Source organism: Rhododendron vialii, chromosome 7a, assembly GCF_030253575.1.
Source record: "Rhododendron vialii isolate Sample 1 chromosome 7a, ASM3025357v1".
Lineage (NCBI taxonomy): Eukaryota > Viridiplantae > Streptophyta > Magnoliopsida > Ericales > Ericaceae > Rhododendron > Rhododendron vialii.
The window spans coordinates 3,994,174-4,021,554 of record NC_080563.1 but is presented as its reverse complement, the minus strand read 5'-3'; the positions used below and the strand labels follow the sequence as shown (position 1 = coordinate 4,021,554).

At 37.9% G+C, this 27,381-nt stretch overlaps 2 protein-coding genes and 1 long non-coding RNA gene across 5 annotated transcripts; 2 read left to right on the top strand and 1 right to left on the bottom strand.

The window, feature by feature from the left end:
- Positions 1-581: 581 nt before the first annotated feature.
- Positions 582-20,809, bottom strand: LOC131331803 (glycine--tRNA ligase, chloroplastic/mitochondrial 2). Of its 3 annotated transcripts, XM_058365735.1 has the most exons (36): positions 20,430-20,809; positions 19,735-19,785; positions 18,783-18,850; positions 17,550-17,631; positions 17,413-17,476; positions 16,306-16,361; positions 15,916-15,993; positions 15,681-15,755; positions 15,404-15,474; positions 14,507-14,623; positions 14,301-14,402; positions 13,741-13,867; positions 13,560-13,643; positions 13,118-13,204; positions 12,444-12,545; positions 11,857-11,920; positions 11,416-11,471; positions 10,439-10,510; positions 10,090-10,172; positions 9,642-9,690; positions 9,232-9,294; positions 9,038-9,127; positions 8,873-8,959; positions 7,723-7,794; positions 7,566-7,624; positions 6,727-6,820; positions 6,180-6,398; positions 5,695-5,789; positions 4,012-4,102; positions 3,821-3,925; positions 3,392-3,430; positions 3,087-3,176; positions 2,148-2,249; positions 1,380-1,461; positions 1,097-1,182; positions 582-954 (listed from the first exon to the last, which is right to left on the bottom strand). In XM_058365735.1, exons 1-36 carry the CDS (start codon positions 20,688-20,690, stop codon positions 856-858), a joined length of 3,222 nt encoding a protein of 1,073 aa, XP_058221718.1. In that variant the 5' UTR covers positions 20,691-20,809; the 3' UTR covers positions 582-855. The 3 variants fall into 3 exon arrangements, with proteins under 3 accessions (XP_058221718.1, XP_058221720.1, XP_058221719.1); XM_058365737.1 differs by lacking the exon at positions 18,783-18,850 and having other exon boundaries at positions 20,430-20,516; XM_058365736.1 differs by lacking the exon at positions 1,380-1,461 and having other exon boundaries at positions 814-954.
- Positions 10,490-11,209, top strand: LOC131331811 (uncharacterized). Its single transcript, XR_009201527.1, has 2 exons — positions 10,490-10,609; positions 10,667-11,209. It is a non-coding gene; the product is annotated as an uncharacterized LOC131331811 (long non-coding RNA).
- Positions 20,810-21,495: 686 nt separating the features above from the next.
- LOC131331808 (uncharacterized) lies at positions 21,496-26,865 on the top strand. The gene is made up of 7 exons (XM_058365744.1): positions 21,496-21,710; positions 22,253-22,291; positions 22,734-22,871; positions 23,962-24,101; positions 24,215-24,321; positions 24,861-24,973; positions 26,351-26,865. The coding sequence occupies exons 1-7, from the start codon at positions 21,573-21,575 to the stop codon at positions 26,732-26,734; spliced, it is 1,059 nt and encodes a 352-aa protein (XP_058221727.1). The 5' UTR covers positions 21,496-21,572; the 3' UTR covers positions 26,735-26,865.
- Positions 26,866-27,381: the final 516 nt, after the last annotated feature.

The window sequence follows — 27,381 nt, the reverse complement described above, 5'->3', positions numbered from 1 at the left end:
TTATAAAAAAAAGTTGTAGAGTACCATGTAACAGGGCAATCTGAATAATTCGTAATCGAAGAACAGCAGCAAGGAAAAACATCAACAAAGATTCACCGGATCAAGAAAAATACCAAAGTGAGAACTTGTTCAACATGGAACTGAGAAGGGTCCTCATCTCAGTTCTTACCATTTCGGTAAGGGTATAGTTAGAATTTTATTTTTATTTTATTTTTATCGTCAAAAAGTTAGAATTTGAATTTGTTACTGCAAAAGAAAATGAGAAGTAGAGAAACACAGAAAAGATGAGTTTGGGAAGTGATTTTCACGAATTTTTCTTCCAATTCCCACAAAGATAAATATTTATGTGAAATCAAACAGCTGCATTTGTTATCACGTGCAAAACTATTTTTTTCTGAAGAAAATTTGAGTTTCCGACAAAGGATGAGGTTAATTCAGAAGAGGAGTTTGTTGAGATATAGATATATCCATAAACATCAGATTGACGTGAGCCCCGCAAAATAATGATGGACCAAGTTATTTGAAAACTGCTCAATTGCTGTGTTTCTGCAATTGAACTCACACACAACTAACACACAGCATGGCAAATTGAGCTAATGATTTGATCTTCAATTAATTCGATAACAGCATATTACAACTAAATCATCAAATGAACAAATATTACGAGTAAATTACACATAAAAAAAACATGATACATAAATTAACTAGAAAAATCTTGCTAGGTATGCAAGGCTGCGAATGCCCAGAAAACAAGAAAAAGGGGTGTTTCTCATCTGAATGTTTTCAATGAACTAAGACTTGCTTCCTTTTAAGTACCTTCTACTGTTCTACAGATGAACAAATGGAAAACAAAATCTAAAATCCAGGCAAAACTGAGAGGTCTGCTATCCCTCTAGGAAGGTCTGCAATTTTCTTGAGTAGCGATAGCCTATTCTTTCGTATTTTTTCATCTTCCTGCAAAATGTAATTTAACCCAAAAAGCATGATTTTAAAAAACACCGAAAAAACCATTCTCATGCGGCTCAAACGGTAAACTGCACATAAACAGAAGCCTAGTTTTTCTCGTCCAGCAGTAAAAAGAATTTAAGGAACATACCACCATCACGAAAACATTATTGAAAAAGTCCTCTAATGGTTGTAATAGTTGAGCAGATGCTTCGACAAAATCCTCCACCTCGATAGCTGTGGAGAGGATAAATACGGCAATAACCGGGCGGGTTACCAAATGTAGCAGAAAAAATTACTAGTAGTAAACAATAAAGAGAAACAACTGTTTGACCCAAGTTGGACATCGATAAGTTGGAAAAGCATCATGCTCTACAAAGCAAAAAAAATAATAAGACAAACGCCAATGCACAGATATATTAGATTATGTTTACCAGGATGAATTTTGCTTCTTAAGGACAAGAAAGTGCTCCACAAAGCTCTTTCTTCATCCGTTTCAAATGCAGCCTCATCCACCTGATAAAAGATTAGTTGAATCTGAGGTAAGAACCAGGAATAAAGCAAGATCCTAACAAAAATGGAACTACACATATCAATTGAAGTCAAAGAATTACCAATTATCTCTAAGATATCAGCAAACACAGCGATAACATTATCTATGATGGTTCTAATTATCATCATTTCGAAATTGGCAGATAAGAGATTGTAATTGAAGTTGAAAATAGGGGAGGGGGGGAATCAACAAGAGTATTCTATTGCAGGGCAGCAAACAGTCACCCAAGGTCAAGTAAGGGGTACGGGAGGAAATGTGGAGGTCAATGGAGTGGCGGCCCAAAGTTATGCCGAAGGGGGTCCATTCCTCGCTATATCATAACATTGACAAACACTTGGGGTTTGTTCTCATGGGCTCTCAAAACTCCCTATTTGTGCGCACGGTTTGCAGTAGGTTTCTCGGCATTTATTACCCCATCTTTCTATCTATCTTCTCCACTCATTACCCAATCCCCCCCCTCCCCTCTCTCAAAACCTTTACTAAACAACCCCTTCGTATTCCGTATCTTAAATTCATGAAAGGTTGGTCGGGCGATATCCAAAAACATCAGCCCATGCTCTGATAAACCATAACATGCCAAGCCAAAAATGTGTGTGTGTGTGTGTGTGTGTGAGAGAGAGAGAGAGAGAGAGAGAGAGAGAGAGAGTACCTCCATGTCAACATTCACATCCTTTCCCCGAACAATTCTTGTTGGACGAGAATACGCTTCAACCACCTTAGGCAGCAGCTCACCCCTTGACAAGTCTTCCATCTGAAGACAGTTAAATGAATTAATATTTGACATCCAGGATCAATAGCAAATGACCAAGTCTCTTAATTCCCTTTTCACAGTATAAGCACTCTAATTTACTGGACAATTTCTACATTGACAAGCAACAATGACACTGCATGAATTACTTGCTAAAAGCGTCTCAGAAACTATACGAGACAATCCTACTCACAGACCGTAGTTCCACCACTCTCTCCTGTGATGGAGCTTAAACTTTCTGGTGTTCCAAGTTAAGAGTACAATAGTATGGGAGAAAACTTGATACAAACAGAGAACAAACAAAAAATGGTCCTAACTGTCCATCAGCTAGAAAAGCCATGACACTGGAGTTGGGAAGGCCAGATGATGCAGGAACAGATCAAACTTTTCCATGTGTTAGAGAAGCATGATCTCTCAACTGGGGAATCATGTCATCTCTCATAATAGGAATGTGGTTTCCCGTCCGCCCAATCTTTGGTGATTTTAATTCCTATACCACATAGAAATATATAGTTGCATAGGATGACATTTTCAAACATATATATAGTCACAAGTGCTTCAGCACTGTCATTCATAGTCACAAGTGCTTCAGCACTGTCATTCTTGTTGTAGGCCACAAATTAAAATAAGTTACATAACCTTCATGTGAAATTGATTGATAGACCAAGTAGTCGTCTATCAAAAGACACACAAAGTGGAAAAAAAACTAAGATCTTCTGTAGCAAAATAGATCAAGAGAACCTGCCATGGTGGCAGGTCGATTGATTAACTGTTGGAACGCGCAACAACAACGTGAATTACAAGTGCGCTGTCCAGATAATAAAAACTAGAATTACTCACTTTATATGAAGATTTTGCTGCCAGACAAGGCCAGTTTGCACGTTCTGTAAGAATTGAACGGACAACCTCTGAACTAATTCCCTTGTCAACCTGTAACCAAGACACAGCAAATGTGAACATATAAGTTCCAAGGGATATGCTCAAAACGTATATGTGCATTCACTGGGATCACAAGCTTCGTTATGTGTCCCTACTGATCACCTGTCCTTTTTCGTTGTGCAAAGAAAAAACGAAAAAGCAAACTCAAGTTTCAAAGAAAATGCACAGTTGGTGAAAGCAATCCATTTGTAGAAAACTGTACGCACCAGAAATTGCTCCAGCCGCCGGGTTACAAATTGATGTACCTAACAAAAAAAGCTCAATAAATAAGTATCCGATTCCAAAATGTTGCTAAATATCTACTGGTCACCAAAACCTAATCCAATGGATATTAACATGCAGTGAACAACATCTAGTTTTATCAGACAAGTTACTGCCCAACTAGACACAAGTTACGATCCAACTAGACAGTTCCCAACCAGACGGAATACGGAAGGTTATATACTTATATGTGCTGATTCTGTGGTACAGAAGGACCATGAAATTAGATACTGAAACTTGTAGCAGTATCAACAGGACATGTAAATGTAAATGCATAGATTTAAGTTGACTCAGTATAGCCTCAAATTTCAATAGCTTACATACATATATGAAGTTATAAACTGAATACAAGAGAGAGAGAGAGATGAAATTACGTCATCAATGGATCCAGCATCTATTTTCAAGGGTTGGACAGCAGCGGCAAGTTCCAAAGCATGTCTTAAGTCTAAATTTCTGTTTTGCTCAACCAACACTTGAACCTGCACCATAGAAAGGTAGGATTACGCCAATGATTTCAAATAACCTTGACAGAGTTGTTTTTTTTTTTAATGATCATAAAACGTACAAGGCCATAAGATATTCTCCGCAGGCCAAAAGGGTCACTATTGGAGCTTGGCTGACATCCAGCTCCAAATAAGCCAACAAGGCTATCTAACCTGAAAAATAATTAAAATGATACGAAAAAATTAACTATCATTCTCGTTGAAGGAGAATATAGGTGCAATAAAGATTACTCATCACAAAATGTACGCATACATGTCCACCAAAGATTTATGGTAGCAAAGGCAAGAACCATTCAATAATCAGGATGTCAGAACCACTGCTCTCTCCGCCTTATAATGCTTGTCCATAAGGGCATCTCAAATTTTAGATAGAGATGTAATAATTGCATTTTCTAGTTGAATAGGCAATTATCAACATTGCCCATGTATTCTCAGTGTTGAATACATCCACAAGGACCACAACTACTAGGGGGTGGATTTGAAAAACAACAGATTCAATATTTTGACTTTCTAAAGAGGACTAACAATTTGGGACAATACAATATGGAATGATAGTTCAAGACTTTGGGCAGGAGGGAGAATTCTATACAGAGGTTACTCGTTTGTCTTTGATTTTAATGTCTATTACAGAACAAGAGCCAAGGGGATGTCACCGTGCACTACAGTTATACACAAGGAAAGCTACCGTTCTCCAAATCAAACTTCTATCCAGAAACCAAAAACGAAGAAACCACAAAACTACTCATGGTATGTGTGTGCCAGTAAGCCAGATCATCTAAATTCCTTCTCAGCACCTCAAGCATACAGCAACTCCTCCACGCCCATGTAACTACATCCAACACGAGTGCTACCCAAGAAGGCTCCCAAACTCTCTTTAAATTACATCTCCAAGACTGGTATACAAGTTTAGGTGGCATGTCCACTCATTGCCCTTTGATTTTCAGTGGATGCTATCACTTATTAGGGTTGGTTGGGACGCTTTTGGGCAAGACCCTCTAGATTGATTCTCTCTTTGTTTCCATAAGTGCACTTTGTTTCGGTGTAATTCCTATATTCACCATCATTTATCTCTCTACGTGCAGGTTGATAGGTCATATGTGCGGGCGAGTGTTGAAAGTTGTCCCATAATTGTTAAACATCACTTCCAAAACTAGAATATGAGCCTCGGAGGCCTATCCATTCATTGCCAATTGATTTTGAGTGGACGCTATAACTACCCAAAGATGCAACAGCATTAGAAGACTCCAGAAACAACACAAGTCCACATCTAACTAAAGGTCTGAGTCCAGTATTCCAGGGGAAATAACAAAAAAAAAAAAAAACCCACCTTTAAAGGAGTTGTTCAAAATAAAGATCAGTGCACACAGTTCTAAATGTGACTACATTGAAATTTCACAATACTGACTTCCACAAGATAAAATCTCATGGATTAATAAACCTGACTGTCCATTCCTATTTGCTTCCATAGGAGGCCCACCTAACCTCTTTCGATACAAATTTACCTTCTACCACTCTTCCCTCACTACTCTGATTGGAATATGTCCATAACCTTTCCCTAGCAAAGCTTCTTATATAGGATTTGGATCACAATATTCTTTTTCGTGGCCTCGGTACAAGTAGTGGTGATGGCAATCGTTAAACACAAAAACATATATTACATACTGTTCTGGACAGGAATGGCAGAAATTTCAAAAACAGTGTTTCTGTGACAACTAAGGTAAAGATAAGCTCGAGTTCTATTCGACCTGTCAGCAATTGACAAAACAATCCCCACATCAGTTTTTGGAAGCATATCTCCAGAAAATCTTGGTAGTGTGATTTCAAATAGTGCCTCTGAAATCTGCAACAAGTAGAACACAAGAAAAATGCAAGAGCTGACTTAGGCAAAAGAAACGAGAAAAAAAGTGAAACAAAAGGGAAAGGAATGCAATCAACACAGCAACATACAATCAAACATATGAATCACACAAATAGAAAAAAATGAAAACTTGTCTACTGTCTTGTCCACTGTACACTGACCAAGCAACAGTTATCATCTTGTCGTCAAATGAGGGGATTCGTCCCAGAGCAAACGGAAGGATTAGTACATCCTAAAGCTACCCAGGTAATGCTTATCCCATCAGTCAGACTAGATAAATCACAGTCAGAAATTTGCAAAACAATAGTTCTTGGTAAACAGGGACTAACATTCACACAAATCATGACAATAATTTGTCGTGTATTTGACAACCTGCTCTGAGTAGCCATCTCTACGGGCATAATGTCGTGCCATTATGCCTGCGAGGGAAGTGAATTCCGTAACAACAGCAGTAGCAAGATCAGACATGACCAGTGAAGCAGCATCCTCAACACTTTGGAGCTCCTCTTCACTAATACCGAGAGCCAAGCCAATCTGGGTAGCTGTACTTTGAACACGGTTCATCTTGTCCAGCATTGTCCCTAGCTTCTCCTGTTTATTTTCCCATCATTTGCCACGTAAGAGGTATTAGAGATCATAAGATATTTTATAAACAAGAATTGCATCAACTTCAAGTATAGTACTATTATGAGTCCAGTGACTAAGAATAAGAACAAGAAGATCAATGCCATCAGAAATCATATTGTACTTGTGCCAAAACGAAGAAGAGCAATGTAGTTCTCACTTCTCTCAAATACAGGTAAGGGAGCATCTCTCATTTCCCTTAGATACTAAATCAAGTGCAAACTTTTGATTCGCTTGATTATAACCTTCATGATAGCTAAAAACATAAACCCACTCATAGAACGAACAAACTTACATGAAAAAGAATCCCATTTAGTTGATTTCGAAATTCAGAAAACTTTTTCCGCGTGTCCATCTCATAGAAAAACTTAGCATCTTCGTATCGAGCTCTGCACAAAACGGATGTATTAACTCCCCTAGACTGGAAAAATAGAATGAGGAAAAGAAAAAACAGCCAAATTTCAGAAATGAATAGTTAATACAATAACATATGAACACCGCAACATGGACCGATGTCCACAGATTATGACAAGGGCACAGAAAATCTGTCTTCAAATTGGTTAGTAATGTTTCAACTGAGACTGGAGAAAAATATTTAGCTTCTCAAATGAGGGGAGATGGTCCCTTTTCCCCTTGATAATTGATATCACATAACTACATACCTAAATTGTAATATCTTTTGTGCCGACATATCCAATAATGAAAAAACATGTAACATTCAGGACACATCCACATGCCTGGACTCAATTTATTATGCATATTCCCCTAGTATTTGATTATGAGTTTAGGGAGTTCCGACAGTTGATTCTCATACCCAAGCCCATGTAACATTGCATAACAGTAAGAAGTAAAAGTAACTAGGATCCGAAGCACATTTATATTCATAGCTAAGTAATCAATCGAATCTACATGGGTCAAAGTGTGATATATTCTTGTAATTCTCTTGGTATATTCATATGAAGACTTGTACAAGCAAGTTAGCTCTTCCCTCTCTTTTTATCTTGTTCTTATTTCTCTGCCTCTTCTTTTCTGCAAACCCTAGATCCATATTCTAAACCATAAGCCTACGTATCAAGTAAAGTTCTACAACCATTCCAATACACATAAAGCAAAATGACCGAGGTCAAAATCAACCTGAGTACAGCTTCATTTCCTTTCTTCACTTCCATCTCATTGATTGCGCCATTTGCAACCTAAAATGACAACTCAAGAGTTATAAATAATAACAAGCTCCCCAGTTTTGAGACCAGTTCCTAAAATTTAACCACTTGTTGATAAAACTATGACTCACAGCAATGAAGTGTGGCAATAGTCTTCCATCCTCGTTGGTTATTGCAAAATACTTCTGGTGCTTCTGCATAACCTGCATGATTTGCGGTCATAACATATCAGATGGTGGCAGTATCGGCGTAGACTACCAAGCACTATCTACTTGCATGTTGTAACTCATTAGGAGTGGTTGTAATAATCTATTTGGCTTTTTCCTTTTTGTCTCTATTCAAACTTTTTTTGCCTTTATCACTTTTGCGTCCAATTTTTGTGGATTATTGGTACAGGAATATAAAATGGAAAAATTATCAAAACCTTAAAAAAGTTCAATAAAGACAAAAATAATCCAAAATAGACAGTTTTTTTTTTGCATTACTTTTGGCATTTCTGAACTTTTTTCCATTTTGGTTTTTTTCTGTCTCGTTGAAATAAATCAATAATTTACAAAATTTGACGCAAAACAATATTTTTGAATAAAGACGAAAAGTAATCAAATAATAAAGTCATGCCAAAACACCCCTAAGTACCCGGATACAGATGTGCATCTGCACAACTAAAGCATGACAAGTTATGAAAGAAACAACATTACTCGGAGAAAATCATGGTATTCGTTTATATTTTTATCTTGCAGGGCAAACGTTCTGCCCAAGCACTAGAACACAACTTAATGATTCACATGGAAGGGGTTGAACCATCAAGGGCATTGCATGCAATCTCATGAACTGACATCTACTGTTGATGAGTAGGCAGAATTTGCAAACTGAACATAAAATAAGGACGGGCACTGTAGCAACTACAACATTATTCATGTTCTCTAGAATTACACTAAGACATAGGGACATAACAAACTATTCATGTTTGGTAGAATTCATCTTTCATTTTCGAGAATGAAACAGTGTCTACAGCGTGACATAGAGAGCCTTTCATGCATTACAAAAAAGTTTCATGCGTAATTACATGCCCACGGTAAGATACTTACAATTGATAATCTGTTTCATAGCAGGAAATTTATTACTAGCTAATGTTGTTGCTGTAATTTGTAAGCAGAATGGAGAGGTGAATTATTTGCCAATTCATTGGCTTATCTTACTTGAAACAAAAAGCAAAGTGTTGCAACCAAGTGAGCAAGCCAGAATAAACACTTAAAAATCCCTGCAAATTGAAAACCATACCATTACTAGTAGATCTTTTGGAAGCTCTAAGAACGACTCTTTAAAATTCCCCAGTACTGGAACAGGCGCTTCAACGAGATTTGCAACCTATATTTCATAAGGTGGGATTTTTTTATCACTCTAAATGATGGCAAAAATCACAAAATCCCACCGCCATATTGTTACCTCATCAAGTAAATCACTTTGCATAACAATACGCCCACTAACACTTTTTGCTAAGGCATTGGAGCGTTCCAGAATTGTACTCTTGCGTTGCTGAAAAAGAACATTTTCTTTTGATACTAGAATTTCCTGCTTTTTTGGGGTAGTTCCCAAAATGACTAGAAGCAGTGAGCAATAATAAATGTCACACTTTAGACCTCAATTTCAACAGATATCCCAGCATGCTGCATTACGTGGGAGTAAGATTCTGCACTTTCAACCTGGGACAATGAATGTAACAGTTATTTTATGGAACCAAAGCTCGAGACAATAAGAAGAAAAACACTTTAATAGAAGATTAGTGGAAAAGGACTGCAATCAAGAAAGTGATAGTGTCATAACAAAGAGGAAGCCCAAAAACAAAATCAGAGAGTGAGAAAGAAGGGGAAAAAACATGCCCGACCACAGGTCCATAACTAAAAGAGAAGACAGTAAAAGCAAATAACGAATGCCTACAGATGACTTAAAAAAACAGAAATAAGATACCCTCCATCAAATATTAGTCACTCCAAAAACTAGAGAATAAAAATAAGTTGGCAGTTTGGTAATAAAAGTTCCATGAACATACCCTTACAGTAGCTGATGGAGTATTCCGAAGACCATAAGATAGGTTTCCACTACAGAAAGAAAACATTATAGAATAGAGTATCAACATCTAACTTAATAAACGAAAAAGAAGCCACAAAGCTAGATCTGCATTATTGATAAAGCCGTACCAATCATGTGGTATAAATTAAACATTTCAAAACTAGCCATTTTAAGTTAGTTAAAAGGTAACAACCTAGAAGACTAAACAGGAACATTTAAACCTAACCAGTTTAAGTTAGTTCAATGATAGCAACCTAGAAGACTCATTAACACTAATATAATTGGTTTACTAAAAGTTCCCAGCTGATATTGGCAGAATCTCAACAACTGGACCAATCACGTCTGACTGGAAGTCTTTAATCCTCACCATCCGTATTCATACAGAACTCAAAAAAGAGGTTAACATGGCCGTAGGTTCTGATACTAACCTTAATACACCAGCAAATGCAAAGGGAATAACTACATCTCCATGGAGAGCCAAAACCCAACGAATTGGCCTACTAAACATGACCTACAAATAGTATGAAGCAGACAAACATCACGTTCAGTAACCAAAAATGGAAATTGGTATATTCCCGCCTATTTAAAACAAGTTAGTTTACCACCTGTTAAAGCATCATAGCCAAAGAGCATTAACAACTCAATTTATGGAGCATGAAAAGATGAATAAATAATGATAACTGTTATAACTATCCCCCGCATGTTTGATCTGAAAATGGGTACAGAAGCAACCCTTAGACAATCAAGCATCCAAGCTAAGTCGTTAACAGAACACACCTGAGAGTTCCAACGCATAGACTTAGGGAATGATATTCTGGCAACAGTAGAGGGCAAGTCTTCAGATAAAACCTATCCAGCGGGACAAACAATATCAGGCACAAAAGAAACTAAAAGCTCCTCTCTTGAGTTTAAGCATGGTCATTGCCGAGTAGGATGCATATTTTAGAGGTGAAGAGAAGATTCTTACGATCCACAGCTTGACCGAGTAGGATGCATATTTTAGAGATGAAGAGAAGATTCTTACGATCGACAGACCAAGCATACAACTATCCAATTAGTAAAACCACAACAACGTTACTTAAAATACAATTTCCTGTGACACGAAAGTACCAAATGGAGAAAGTATAAGGCATGAACACCAGCGAATCTATGTTTATTAACACTAGCAGTATCCAAAATAGATAAAGGATGAGTTCAGCCTCCATATTCACACAACAACTAACGTGCCCCAAGAAACTCTTTCAACTTTTCAAATGGCTCTATTTGATCTTGAATTGTCCCAAAAGTTTGATCTCTTCGAAAATGGGTCCAACAATGTATATAAAGCTATTAAACAACCTCCCCACGTTGTACTCCATCTTGACACGGAGATACGAACATCCATACATGTAACGGGATATACACTATACGTAGGCCATGCACTTTAAATCAAAGTAATTCTTCCATCCAAACAAATACAAACAATTCTTCCCAGCCAACCCAGTCACATCTCGTCCAATTTAATTCCAAACAATTGGCATTGCACATTCAAGGAGGCATAGAACACTATATCTACCAAAAACGACGTGTTTTGTCAAGAAAACTACTTCACATTGACCTGCTACCGACCTACCCCTCTGCCACACCAAGAGAGAGAGGATGAAGAGGGAAAACATAATAAATTGTGATCAATTAACAAGGAAGCCTTCCAAATATAACAAAAAAAAAAAAAACTTCGTCCACACACTAGCAAAAGAAGATGTCTGTGAGTATACCTCCAACGCAAGTCTCACAGGCTCCACTATGCGAGCATAAACATATTCCACTTTTCCTGCAACATGACACCAAATAAAGTGCATATTGTTTAATGTCCGCACTACAGTTAGTTGCATTTCAATGAGAAAAACGCCAGCAACTAATAATGCTCTATTGCCATCATACACAAGTGTTTTATCCTACCAAGCTTTGCATGATGACAAAACTATGCACTAAAAGGACATGAGAGCAACGGTTAAAGACAACAGGTGTGACCACATGGATGTACTGATCTATTTAGTCAAGAAACAACCATATTCAACGGATTCTTGTTTAGATGTTATTTGCATGGGCTAATACAATTGTCCATTTTTTAGAGGGTCAAAGCATAGACAGAAGCAAGCAAATCCACAAAAAGAAGACTTAGAACAAATGAAAACAAATGCATCTGCTATATATACCTTCAGCCTTTCTATACAAGGAATCAAGAGGTAAAGCATATCTACGGCAAAAACCATCAGCAGCCTGATAAGCAAAACGAAGTCATAATTAATTCCAAACCAAATTCAATGTAAAGTTATTATGAGATACGGTAAGGCTAAAAATTTTAAGGACATGTAAAACACTATAAAATATGTGTCATAGCAAGAGAGGTTCAGACAGTGTTAAACCTGTCCAAAATACAGAACAAGATTGATGAAAACGAGTTCGAAGAAACAAACCCTTCCTGGAAGAAATCTTGTAGAGATATTATCAAAGATAATGAATTACATACATGTACATGTTAAATGCACACGAAAAGAATGCTAGGCATCAAATGGCTAGGAACCATAACAGGAATGGGTTTGAGCAGGGAATCCTGTCCAGATTCCCGGTGCAAAGTGTACAAGTACAGCCCCTCCCATAACCCATCTCAAACCAAATCAAGGCAAGGTCCTGATCCAGCAATACTTCAGGTTCAGTTCACCACAGAACGAAAACCACAACATTTAAAAAAAAGCACAAGAAGTTTGTACATGAACCAAAAGTCCTTTAAGGATGGAAAGACCTTCGTCGGACTTCCTTGATGATCAAATGCCTTAGAAACTGGAGGTCCTCGAACCTCAACCTCATTTTCAACTTGCCTAGAGCATAGGCTCTCAACTTGAACCTGCGAATCACATACACTCCTTCTTCATATGTGTAGAAATAAAATCCAATAAGTATACAAACAGACAACATAAAGATATTTGGCACCAAGAGAACAATTAAAATTCATCTACGTAGTTGGTTGACACTAAATCTCTAGAACCCAACCGCCAAAGAAAATGAGTACGGTTGTTGTAAGCTTTCAATTGCAAAGAGGGATGTATTCTGGAAGTTGGGCTGTGGAGAAGTATGATGGCTGTAACGCTAGAAAATAGCTGCTCACTCTGCACAATTATTATCTAGTGCCCAACCATTATGTCCACAAAGATAACAATTCTTCGTCAGCATAGTATTGGCTAATTCACACACTCACAAATACAATGATACGGGCAGACAGCCCACTAGTTAGGTGACATGTCAAAAAGGATATATATCGAACAGGAAAATGAAAGAGAGACCAGACTTTCTACTTCCAATAATCCTGTCCTAGATTTACAATTGAAGTATTATAAAGAACATTGTCAATGTTCAAACCAACATAATCAATGCACAAACTATCAGCAAGACCCAACACAGAAGAGAAGAATGGCATACCACAAGTCTACGTGGTGTGCAAAATACTAGCACTTTGCCATGGCTCAACCGTTGTTTCTCCAATAATTGCACAATTAAATCTTTAAGCTGCAATGAACAGCATGATCCACGGAAGCGATCAGATAACAGACAAGCGGAACAAAAAAAATTCATTAGTAACCTACTCAAAGATAGCAAATAAGTGCTGTGATTCACTAAATGATGCTAATCCGATGTCCACCCCGCCTCATATTGTGCCGGGATGGTACTTCCTGCCGATCTATGCCAATTCAGAAGCTGTTCCAGGCACTGAATCTAAATTAAGAAGAGTTTCATCCACTGGCTATATGAAAAAATAACTTGACAAAATTGAAAAGATATTGAATAACCTACATAAGCAGATCGGTAAAAGAGAAAATTAAGAAAACAGACACGGTCACCTCCCTAGAAATTAAAGACGTACTTGTTGACTTGCATTAACTACATCTGCAGGAGGTAACTCTTCTGTCCCTATTTCAAGCACAAACATCCTTGGTTCCATGGGTACCTATGAGACAAATATAACACATCCAATCATTGCATAAGAACATAGATATGTTAAAACAGAAAAGGGGAGATGAAAAAGGGAGCTGCCCCAAGAAAACCTTTCTAACTGCTGCCTCCAGAATATCTTTGGGACAGACAAGATGATCAGGTTCAGAAACAACACCCAAAGGATGCCCAAGAGACTCCCTTGTCTTTAACCATAGTTGTGCACATTGACGAGCTAAACTGGAAAGGTAAAAAAATGCACAACATAACAAACACATTGTGAAACTTGACAAACATAACAAAAGTTGTTTAAACATAGATTACTCGCTAGCCAAGAAAACATATTATAATGTAGTTTGTAGTTCAACCCTTGCAGATCAACAGATGATTTAAAGCAAGGATGAGAAAAAATGTTCCTTGACATATCTTCAGGTGTTTCTAATGAATGACGGTGGAAGGGTGCAGCAATTGTATTGATCTTATTTAAGAATGATTCGTCTGTTTTTGCTTCTTAATCCAACTAAGGTCCCGCCAAACTAGAGATCATCATCAACAATTAGAAGCATCAAGTGGTTTCCCAAAAGCCTTTGCTCTCATAACTCTTTGTCTAATACAAGGCAAACAATTCTTGCAGCAATTTCTCTATGAAATTAAGCAAGAATGATGTGCTCACCTGCGCATCCGACCAAAATAGCGAGCCCGTTCTGTCACCCCAACATAGCCTCTAGAGTCTAAAATATTAAAAGCATGAGATGTCTTTAAAAGCTGATCATACCTAGCACGTTGTAGAGGATAATGTTAATAAAGAAAATTGACTAAAAACTTCTGGACCGAAAAAAGTAATAAATCTCAAAGGACATCAAAATCTCCCGAACGTACGCAGGTATTGCAAGGCCTAAATCAAGTAAAGAACGTGCTTCTTCCTCAAAGTGGTCAAAGTGTTTTTGAAGATGAGCAACACTGGCATGCTCCAGATAATATCCACTCATTTCCTTCCTGAAACAGAGGCACATGACAATAACCTCTTTTAGTTAATATCCCACATAAGCAAAACAAAAGGTTGAACACCTAAAATACACATCACGATTTTTAAAAGAGGCATTTGCATGTATTAGAATTTAAGCTGTATACCTGGGGGGAAGAGAGAGAAGTTATAGTAGTTGCTCCCAGCACATGAGTTATAGTAGTTGCTCCCAGCACATGAATGTAAATACTACATACACTAGTTTATTACCCATTAGAACTTGGTTACCTAATGGCACTAGCAAAGAAATTGAAATAGCAGGGCTGAGGTGGCACCTAATGAAGAAGAGCAAATGAGGTTTGAACCAGAACATGTCCATCTCGCTAAGAGCAAAGCAAGAGATGATGGTGCTTCCTTTACAAGATCTATTGAGGATATGTACGGAAAGAGGAGAAAAAAAGTGTCTGCAAGAACTAATGGTGTGGGGAGGCAGTGGCAGATGACAACATCCAAGGGGTAGGTGAATTTCATGACCCACTTGAGTAGCTTGTGAAGGAAAAAAAGATTTGAAGTAATCAGCAACCAGTAATTAAAGCTAGCATATTGACTATTCTCCACACACACACAAAAAAAACTTCCAAAGGTAACTTTGGTACTGTGAAATACTTCTCACTCCCTGATCTTGCCAGTTTTAGTTTGTCCTCCAAAACTACGATACAGGTATGCAGTTCCAAAGTAAAGCAGTAATGTACTTCTGTAGAGATTGCGAGCTATCTTAATGAGCTGGTTAAGTAGCTAAATTATAAAATTACTCATTCTCTAGAAAAAGCTCTCCATATGTAATTCCATTCGCATATTGGATTTTCTTGAAATGATCAACTCCCTGCAAATTAATTGACCACACTTCAAACCAACATATAAGAGAAATCAAGTGGAAAACAAAGTTTATGCCTCCTTATTGGCAATTGGCACCAAAGAAAACTTTGGTAAGTTGTTTTGAGGATCCGAAGACATGGAGCCTTATGGTTTCTCTCTCCAAAGTTTTCTTTGATATTTGCAGTAAGGGGCCCGGCACCTCTCCAAAGTCACCTGAAGTAACATGAGGATACGTTCAAGTCCATAAGTTATCTCAACAGATACAGGCATCAATTGCAAACTTCCAGCCTGGAGAAAAACCAAATAGGAAACCATGAATAACAAAATAAATCCATGAAGGAAGCAAGGAAAGTACGTAAAGGAAATGCAAATTTAGGAACTTGAGTGTCAACCAGGTTAACCAAAAAAATCACTTCTCAATTTAAGGCTTATAGCCATGAGAAAAAACCTGCTGGAAGTAGGTGAATTGCGTGATTTCCATCCCATCCATCCAAATTTCCCAGCCCAATCCCCAAGCGCCAAGTACCTATTAGCAATTGAAGTTGAGAGAAAAGAAACTAAGCATGAAAACTAATGCATATGCAAGTTATATCAATTAAACCCAATCAAAAATAAGAAGGAAGTTATATCGATCATTTGAAATGGGAAAGGACAAGGAATGACTTAATATAGTTTTATGTTTTATGATCCGAAGTTATGCAAACCAAACCAACATGCGTGGATGGCATCCAAATAAATTGGCATAAATCTCTATTGCGTAAACTCAACCCCAAAGTTAGACAGATCCACAGCGGCACACCCAACACACATCACAGGCACTAAAAAGACCAGATCTTACCGGGCTTTCCCAATTGTCCTCCACAAAACGTATATCATGCTCATTGACATTAATACCTGTCAAGCATTAGGCCTCAAAATCTCAAACCTGGGAAATAAATCAGGGAGGAAATGATATACGTGCATTGTGAAAACTAGTATGAGATCTAATAGGTGGAAATAAGACATTAACAAAAAACGCTAATAAGACAATAATTCCACCTAACAGTCAGTTTCCAGTCTCAATAAATGAAAATTTGCAGCGGACCAGTTCATTTTCACGTAATCGAGTAACTACTGAGCAAAGAAATTAGTATCATGGCTAAATTCCGATCTAATAGTAAGCCTAAATTAACTCAGCAATTGGAGAGGTTGGACTTCAAGAAAAAAAAATCACTCTTTTTACTCAACAATAGAAAGTGCCACAAATTACTGGCATAGTCTCACATGACATGCTGTACTTCAAAAAATGCATAATATTCAGGCCCAAGGGTGGGACAACATTAAGAATATCATGTTGCTCAATAGTCCTTACATTTACTATTACAAACTTGGAAAGCAAAAATATAAGGCAGGCTGTCTGATGCATGAGGAATAAGTGGGAGACGGCTATATTTTATCTCCTCGGACCTGTATAAGAACCTTAAGAGGCACTGTCTTGATGGGCAAACATAGATTAACTTTTTCCTTACAAAATTTTTTCCTTCTCCATGCTAGTTGACATTTTTTGGACGAAAGGAGAGATCCATGTGTGTGCGCACCAAGAAACACTTTTTGACAACTCATGCAAAAAAGTGAAAAACTGAAGACCCAGTTTGTTTTGGGATTTTGGATTTATAGGTAATGAGTGTAGAAAGAAATAGGGGTAATGATTAGAGAGAGATAGAGAGAAAAATGAGAGTAATGATTGGAGAAAATTAGGGTAATGATTAGAATCCAAAACCCTAAAACAAATGGGTCGAAAAATCTAAAAGTAATAACATGGCATAGACGAGCACAAATAATCAAAAGAAACATTGGCACTAGTGAGTTAAAAACCATTCCAAAAAAGTTTTGCTTGAGAAATAGCAGTAGTAATTTGAGACCCTACAACAACTAAAACAGCAATAATAGTGAAGGTTCGATCTACCTAGCGCTGATAGGCTTCGGATATATAGGTCTTGTGAATTTCCAGGATCAGGTTTCAATATTACCTGAGAATAAATTGACAGAAAATAAGAAGTCGTACAAAAATACAATCAAAAGTGATACCCAACGAGCTTTAACCTGAAATTGAGTGTGGCGCTGAAGTCTATTTGGGTTTTCACCATAGCGACTGTCATCTGGCCGGATGCTAGGCTCCACGTACCTTCAACCAGTAACTAACTAATCAGTTGTCGCATTAGCCAAATTACAAGGTACTTATATGCTTCCAACGATAAAAAATGAAAGAGAGGAACTATCAGATCAGTAGCCATCAAATTAGGTCAGACTATTCGAAGAACTGCTGTTGGTCCATAAAATCTTGTACGCTCACAAACTGAAGCTAATAACTATTTAATCTCCAGCCCGACATCACTTCCAAATTCCAATATGTTTCGATTTATACCAAGGATCTTTACAGAGTAGTTCTATCACTTTGATTTAAACCGTACTTACAAAAGAAAATCTAAATCTATTGGTGTTTACAACAGATACTTGATTAGGCCCAAGTAGTTATCAAACTCTAGAAATTGCTCATGCACAAGATACCTAATCAATTGGAGATCACTGATCAGTGCATAAAACTTCTAAATTTGACCTCGAATAGACCTTAGAAGCATACCTAAATTCTTAGGCCTCAGCAAACATTTAGTTTGTTGACAGTGTAAGTTATCTGGGAAATCTTCCCATGAAAGCAATACACGAATGTCAGAAGTCGCTAGGATGTGAGGCCAAAATGTGTGGAAATCGGGCAGCCAGTAATCTTATATCATATACGAAAACAATTATACGTGCCACAACTTTCTTGAGCCAATTGGTACAATAATATGAGGTAAAACAATTTTCCTTGACAAATGAGTGAAAAAGTGCACTTGGCCCATATCACATAATAAACTAAAATACTATGAATCTGCAAATATCAGGACTGAATCATCAACTCACTTGTGTCAGTGTGTGTGGTTCAGCATCTCATGTTAATAAGTTTAACAAACAACAAAGCTTGCCAGAGGATATGTTATACTCCATGATCCATGAAACTTGATCAGAATTGAGTTCAAAAGGCATGTAACCAAACCGAGCCTCATGTCCCAATCACTTGGGGTCGGCTACATGAATCCTTTTCCCCCATTGTGTTGGAAGAAAAATATGTAGGCTAATGTTGGAGAGTTTTTGACTCATATCCCCGGTTACTATACAAACTGTCTTAACAATAGGAAAAGTGTCCTTCCAAAGTTCATTTAGAAAGAGTATCCCATCATAACCGAAGGCCTTGATATCAAGAAAGCAAGAACGGCTACGGCGTATAAATATACTTACGCAACATTCCACGGTTCTGGACCAAGTACCCTTAAAAAAGTTAGAGGATTCATAGTCCCAGCTCCAACCTAGACAGCATGATCAAAGCCCAAATTAATCAAAAGTGCATCATAAGAGCTTGATTGTCAAAATTCAAACAGGCTTGTCTTGCATCCTTTCTTCCATAGCTAATGTAGAATGAACTTCTCATTACAACTAATACTCATAAACAAAAACAAAGATAGGGAACTCTCAATCGAACTTAAAATGCGTTATATACGTGTGTAATGTGTTGTGCCCTCATCTTAAAATATTTTCCTTTGGCTAATAACAGTATACAAGAATTGATGACGGGTACAGATTACGTTACAGGCTATTCCCAGTAAGCATATATATAGGATGACGTTACTCAGCAAAACAGAAGACATGCCAAGCATTAAGCATCGTAACAACCATGAAAGTTGAATGAAACTTTAGTGACTACAACATAAGGACAGGATAGGATACTAGAGATGGGAAACTACAGTTAGAGCACCTCCACTGGCCTCTCTACATTTATCCGCTAAAAGGGAGATTTAGTGATAGTGCCTAAACCACTAAAACATAATAGGAAAATGCCTAAACCCTAGGGTACCCTACCCTATAATAGGAAAGTGCACCCTAAAATCTTATGAAAGTTCTTAAACCCTAGGGTACTCTAAAATGGACTTGAGACCTTACAACATTAATAGGTGGACTTGTGAGCTTATGAAGTTCGCATAATGGACCTATGACTAATTTTTTATATATACTATATAGCACACCGATCGGAGATGCTACTAGCGCGTATTACCTTCATGCTGCTGCACTGCAATACGGTGCTTCTTTTCTCTCTTTTTCTTCTTTTTAATACGAAAATGCATTACACTAAAACGGGGCGAATGACCCTATATTTGGTGGGGGCAAAAAAAATAGAGCTAATACATCTGATTACCTCGGTGTTGCTGCATTGCATTACCGCACATCCTTCAGAAGCCCAATATTCCTACAACGTCCATAAAGGAGAACAGATGAGAAAAACATTAAATGGTAAAGCATGGATGATAAATCTACAGCGCACCCAAATCAAAGAATTAAAGGTACTCTTCAATTGTCTGCCCTAAACTGGTGGAGCTATAGTGGGGCCGGAAGGGCCCCAGCCCCAGCCAATTTCTGTCTTTGGAGTATAGTTTGCATAATTTTGATAGATATTTATAAATTTTAAACCATGATTGTACAGTAAGAACAATTTTCTTACAGCACACTAAATTATGGTGAATGATAATGTGCGGTATTGATACTCCATGTTGTCAAAATGATATGATAGCAGCAATACTCGAGATTTATTCTTCAATTTATCAAAACCATTCCATAAAAACTAGAATGACTGGATTCTTGAAAAATCATCAAACCAAAATTTCTCTCACAATTCAGCCCCCTCCGACTCCGTTTCCTGGCTCCACCACTAGCTGCCATTGATTGCCTCTCAAATAACAGTGAAAAAACATAGAACCAAACGATTCAAAGTTGAAACGAACTACTTTAGACATCCCTAATTACACTTGCAATTCCGTCCTTCAGGTTAAAACGATTTTCATGTGAAGCAAACAGCGAACGCAGAAACAGGGTAGGTAGGAGCATTAGTGAAACCTGGAGACGCTGAATGGCTTGTTGGAAAGTGAGAACCGAAGAGGCATTGCTATTGTTGTTGTTTTTATCTGGGTCTTGGTTGGTCGGTGATTGCTTAGGATTGGAAGGAGTGGTGATTGCAGAGACTGCGGTGGTGTTAGTGAGATATCGCTTGCGGAAAAGGGCGCAGGTCGTCCTTGGCGTTCTGGTGAGGAGGAAGGAGAGGTGGGGTTTGTGGCGTTTGAGGAGAGAGGAGATTATGGGTAGAGAGAGAATCGCCATTGGGGGCGCAGAGACAGAAAAAGGGAACAACCAACCCTTGGCTTTGGCGGGTTGGGTCTATCCGATGATGAATGACAACAGCATAACTTCCGTATCTCTCCGTTATATAATTGGAGGGGCTGGCAGGGTTGGTTCCATTGGTCGGTGCATGTACTCCCCACACTACCCACATAATTAATTAAGATATGATCTTTTTGGGGTCAAACTGTGAAAAGAATTTTTTTTTAAATCTCTTAATCTCGATGTGGATGTCTTTGATGAATTGGGAAAAAAATTAGTTGAGATACGTATAAGCTGGTCAGAATATGATGACCGCCGAAAAAAAAACCAGGCGTTATTTTTATGTTTTTACGCCACATAATTCTTCTGAAAATGTTGAGAATGTACGAATGCTTATCGTTTTAGATTTCCTCTAAGCATAGAGTACACCAATCGGGAAGTACACTCGATTCATTTTCTAAATGAGCCTTAGAGTTAAGCTTGAGCTCAGCTGAATCCGATTTATTTATTTAGACATCCTCTACAAATACAAACAAGCTAAGCCTAATTTATATACTAGAAAACCTCTATAAACGAAATAAAATGAGTTGAATTTTAAAAAATACAGTACTAAACTCAACTTATTTACTACACAAGTCTAAAATACGATTGCAAATGCGACTCAATTGCAAAACGAGTCACGTCAGCTGTTAACGAGATATGAGCCTCGAGCTGCTTTCCTTTGCAAGGCGGCGCAAGGCATACCTAAAACGGCGACAGAAACTATTACGGTAATTAAACACGTTACCAAAAAGACAAAAAAAAGAAACTAATAAAACACCTCTCTCTTTTTTTTTTTTCTCTCTCTCTCTCTGTCTGCGTGGGAACTACGGAAGCAAATCCATGGCCGAAGATGAAGTGCTGATCGAACTAGATGCGGTGCAAGCAGTCTACGGCGACGACTGTCTCGTTCTTGAATCATACCCTCCCCATATCCAAGTCCACATCAAGCCCCGAACCGCCGATATCTCCTCCCAACAGGTCCCTCCTATGTTCTTTCCGCACGTGTCAAATACCACCCACATACCCATACCATCTTTCCGTGGTTTTGTGTAAACTAACAATCTCTCTGATTCTCTTCTGGGTATGATGTAAATTTAGACTGCGATTTGGTTCCATGGTGGATTTAAAAAGGGCTTAATTTATAAGTTACGTGTTGGGTATTTGCTTTCTTGGTTGTAGTTTGGCTCCATGGGTTTAAAAAGGGCTTAATTTATGAATTATGTGTGCTGGGTATTTGTTTCTTGGTCTAGCATTTGACCTTGTTGTGGGTATTGGACTACATCAGCTGTCATTGATTGGGAACTCTGTAGCTCTTGCACTCCACTAGAGAAATTTCTAGTTATTCAATGGACTAATATAGCTAGTACGAAATAGAGGAAACTGATAAGGGGGAATCCTAATTTTGTGATTTGTCGCAATGCTGCTTTATATTGATTTTGAGGTGTTTTACTTAGATTCCTCCTTATCCATTTGTTAGGCGGTGACGATGACGAAATTGCAATTTATTGTTCTCATTGCAGTTTGTGGAAGCCGTTATTGGAATACGAGCTGGTCAACAGGTAAATTAGCGTAAACCTGTCGAATCTGCATTGCATGTTGTGTTTAATTAACTGAATATTTTGAGGTGGCTGGTTACTTATGCGTCAGATGTTGTTGTTTGTGGGTAAACAGTTTATGGTTTTCCTACTGACATGTCGTGAAAAAAGAAAAAATAATAATTCCTTCTACCGTACCGGTGCGTATGTATACTGCATGGGAGGGGAGGTACTATTTTGTATAGAAATAAAGAGAGAGGGTTGACAGAGACAAAAAGCTGCCCTTCATATTTCTCTTAGACCAAAGAAAAATGGTTGGTTGAGTGGATTTTGGCTAAACCCTCTAGTTGGCTTGTTCCACTTGCACTGGAATGTCAATCGTGTTTCAGTTTAGGGCAAGTATCATCAGTATTATTCTTACGTATCTCTGAACTTTGAACTATTCTTTTAATCTATTGTTGTGCAGTATCCCAAGGAGCCACCTCATATTAATATTTTGGAGTCGAAGGGTCTTGATGAACAAAGGAAAAATCATCTTATAACTGGTATTCAGGACAAAGCTTGCGAACTCTTGTCTTGTTTAATGCTTGTAGCACTTTGTGAGGTAATTATTGCTCTACACTTGTACTCTTGTTGATATGTTTGGCTGGTACAATTTGCTTTATGTTCACAAAATCGCTAGGAATGTTTAAACACGACTCATACTCAACAGCATACTCAGGGTCTATATCCAAATGTAGCACGTAGCACCTTAGTCGGTACCGATTGAATGTATCATAGAGGAGAGGCCATGTTCGGGGCTTAGTTGCAGGAACCTTCAACTATGCCCACGTTTCTTCGACGGAACGCGTTTCCGCGTTCCCGTCGAAGGAAACTCCAAGAAACCTGTCCCAATGATGACGGAAACTCGTTCCTTACCTATACGGGAACTTATACCCAAAAAACGGTTGAGAGACTTACGATTCAAGTTGCAATTGGAACCTTTAAAATTGTTTTGATCTTGTTAGTAAGCACATCTGATATTAACCTTCTAGAGTCATATTAATGCCCTTAACTTTTACGCCTACTTAATATGCACAAAGAGCTCTATTGTGTAATCATGTGCTACAATAAAAATGTTGAAATATAACTAGAAACTTATAATTTTAATAGTAATATTTTATGTGGTAGAATAATATTTTATATTGACATTTAACAATATAAAATTCCAAAATATATTTATAATTTTAATAATTTTTCCTAATCGCTCCCAATGGCGCTCCCACACTTCTGTGATCATCCGCTCCCCCGTCCCCGCCCCCGCTCCCGCTTCGTGTAACTAAGGTTCGGGGGCATTTTTTTAAATTTTTTCATTCTTCAAGGGTCTATTGACTCTATTCATATAGAGCATAACGCAAGTGAAAAAAACAACCAGTAGGATGAGATAGGGCCGAAGGAGGTCACATATAAGCGTCCTCATTAAGATGTCCATTGGGGATTTCATTCTATTAAAAGATGGCCACTAATGAATTGCCACAACATAAATTAACGTGTGAACAACAATCATCTTTGCAACAGGGCCTAACATTTCCAAATAGCCAATCTCATACTCCTGAAATTATGTTTGTGCCAAACTTGCGAAACTGGAACTTTATTTTATCCTTAGATATGGATATCTAGAACTTTGCTAGATTTTGATGTACTGTTATTAGTAGGAAGCAGTGGAAATGCTCTCTAGTATGAATCATCCAGAAGGAAATTGTCCACTATGTTTGTATCCATTGGTTGAAGAAAGTGCAGGAAGTAACGCATTGCCATTTATGAAGTTGATGTCGTGTTTCCATTGCTTTCATTGGTAAGCTCTCGATCCTATTCCTCTTTTACTGATATGGTTGTATGCATACACATACATCTTTTATCGGAACATGAGTTTGGTTTAGGATTTACTGGTTTATTCATTTATGGCAGTGAGTGCATTATTAGATGGTGGAATTGGCTCCAATCACAAAAAGTAGTCCCGTCAAATTCATCAGGTTCATCTGTGCGTGGTTCCAGGGACATGGTAAATTCAGAATGTAAGTTAGAAACTTTTCGTTTTGAAAACTCATGTATGCCAGCTGGCAGACACATTTTTACTTGGGAGATATCCAAACTCTGTTTTGTTTTCAAACTCTCTTGGTCATGTCTACTCTTCTCGACAGATGACTTATTAGTTTAGTGATCATAATTTTGTTGAGTTTGCTTTGTGAACTTATTTTGTTCTTTTTAGTTGGCATACTCTTGCTTGCCATGCTGGATATGAGACACATTGAATCTTGTTTTGGTGCAGTTTTGCTGAAGAAATTCTTGCTTTATGTGTTTGAAATATTACAGTAATGGAGGAAGGCATTTTGCAATGTGGTTGTCCACCCTCATCTTACCAACTGCACATTGAACTACACATGTAGCACAAGCACACTTAGTATGATGTTGGAATGTGAGGGCACTATATGATGTGATACCATGTCACGGATGGCGAGATACTGCCTTGTTTTTACTACGGGTAGAGCTTATCCTTAATCTTGTTGTCAAGAATACTCTTTAATCTGGTCTTTATGGTTTGCTTGTTGCACAGGGGTGCATGCGATAGCAGAAGAGAGCACGGGTAGTTGCCCAGTTTGCCGTAAGGTTTTTCATGCCAAGGATATTGAACACGTGCTTCACTTGGTTGGGGCTTATTCTCATTTGGTAAACCTCACCTATCAAACTCAACTAAAGTTTATTCTTAGATTTCAATTTGTCATTTGCTGAATTGATAATTAGCTCTGTTGTATTCAACTAGATTCTGTGTTTTCTCAATGAGGTGATGGCACTTTCTTTGTTTTTTGTTGTGTAAATTTACTTGCTTCTTTGTTACCCGAGTTTAATCGAGTTCTTTTATTTGGTTATACCTTCAAAGGTAGGTTGATGACTTCAGTGCAAGTTCACTTAAGTTATGCACAGCTGTTAATAACTTAATACAACTCATTTGCCCTTAATTGAAAACATGAATTGTTAGTAAAGTAATCAATGTGTTACCATAGCGCAAAGGGTTGTACCTATGATGCACCGACACGGACACAGACACAGACACCTAAACCGACACCGGGACATGGGAATTCTAAAAAAATGGGGACAATATATTTATTTATATATATAAATAAATAATTAATTATAGTTTGGCACCCAAAAAATTTTAAAAATATTATAATTTGGCCCCAATTTTTTCAAAAATTACATTTTGGCCCCCAAATTTTTTTAAAAAATTGCAGTTTGGCCCCTGCCGTGTCCCCGCCGTGTCCCCCTGAAAAATTCAAATTAAAGTATGGGACACGCCACGTAGCGTGTCCCGTATGTGTCCCCGCGGTGTCCCCGTGTCTGACACTGCGATACCTCGACCTCTAGAGGTGTCGGTGCTTCATAGGTTGTACCTATCGACCCACTTATATGCATTCAAACAAGCATCATACCGATGCACCAAAGAAAAACTGGAAATGAAGAAAGAAAGAAAGGGAAAACATTCAAAACCTATGGCCTGTAAGGGGGTGAAGAAGAGAAGAAAGACTGTTAATACAACTCGTCCCTCCCTTCTTTCCCACTCTGTCCCTCTCTGGGATAGCTGTAGATTGTTTTCATACTGTTATATAGTTAAGTGGCATTCTGTTTTATGTAATATTATTTGTGTTCTAGTGGTTCCATTGTCACGAGGAGTCGAGGACAGCTGGTGCTTCACATGTATTTTGGTGTTGGTTTTTTCTGTCGTACATTCTAGTCAATTTGTCATTTTGAATCTTTGCTAATTTTTACGCAAAAAGACATTATTGTAGCAATGAAAGATGACTTGCAATTTTTACAGAGTGATTAAAGGCTTGGTGTAAAAGAAACGGTTGACTCTACGTATAACAGTATAATAATTACTGATGGTTCAGTAAAAGGAAAAAGTATCTCATCAAGTCCTCTGAGTTATAAGTGGTCCTGTTTAAGCTTAATACTATTTTGCATACCAAACTTCTTGTGGGAATCTGTTTTTTACAGTTATACCAATATCAAGCAATCTTGAATGACTTCTTGCTTCCTAACTTCCAGAGTTCCAGTGATGCCAAGCTTGACGACGATGAGAGCCTTATTGAATCAGATTCAGAGAAATTCAGAAGAGAGAAATTTGAATCCGTATTGAAACTGCAGCAAGAGAACAGCGGCTTAATAGAACCCCCAAAGAATGAAGTTCTATTACCGGGTATGTTTCTTCCACGTCCAATCCCAGAACCCACAACTGTCTCAGTCAAAGAAACCACCGATCCACAAAACACTGAATCAAGTGTTGGAGCAGTAGCAAATTCTAGTGGTTCTTCAAATAGGCCTAGAACCAGTGGGCACAGGAACTCAGGCATGAGGAAGCACAGAGGAGGGCGAAACCCAAGAAACCAAGGCAGGCAGTGGATTAAGAAAGAGAGTGGAAATGTAGATTAAGCTGTTAAATAGAAAAATTATGATTTTTTGTTGTATTTTAATTTTTGTTGAAACGCTCCCTGAAAGTAAAAGAACAAGTTTATAGCAGTTAAAGTAATTGCAGAGGCAATGTATTTGGGTGGGGTTATAAACTTATAGTATGTTACTTGTAGCAAATAAGGGTCTACTATGTGTACATGGCAGGAGGAACTCCTGCTTCTCGGTAGGGAGGAAAGCCGAATCCTTTTGGAATTTACTCCTCACCTCTACTATGATGGTCTTGTGCAGGGGCAGCCCACGCACTAGGACATTAAGACTAAGTGCCTAGGGCCTCCAATTCTAGAAGTCCTCGGTGTTCGCTTGTCTATGTATTTATGCTCTATGTTTTTTCGTGCTATTGTCGCGCCCGTACTTTTTATTGTGCCTATGCTTTTTCCGTGTTATTGTCGTGCTTGTGCCATGTTTTCCAAATAAGATGTCATTAATGGTATTTACTCCTTTGGTAGTGTCTTGTGTTGAGATTTTGGAGTTCACTTAAACTACACAATTGGTTTTCCATAGACGCTATTTAGAACACAGTGGGTTCATGTGAATCCACTCAACTTTGAAAACTTTTTACTGTGTACATCTCATAATGTTTGATGTTTTATATATTCCTAAGATGATTC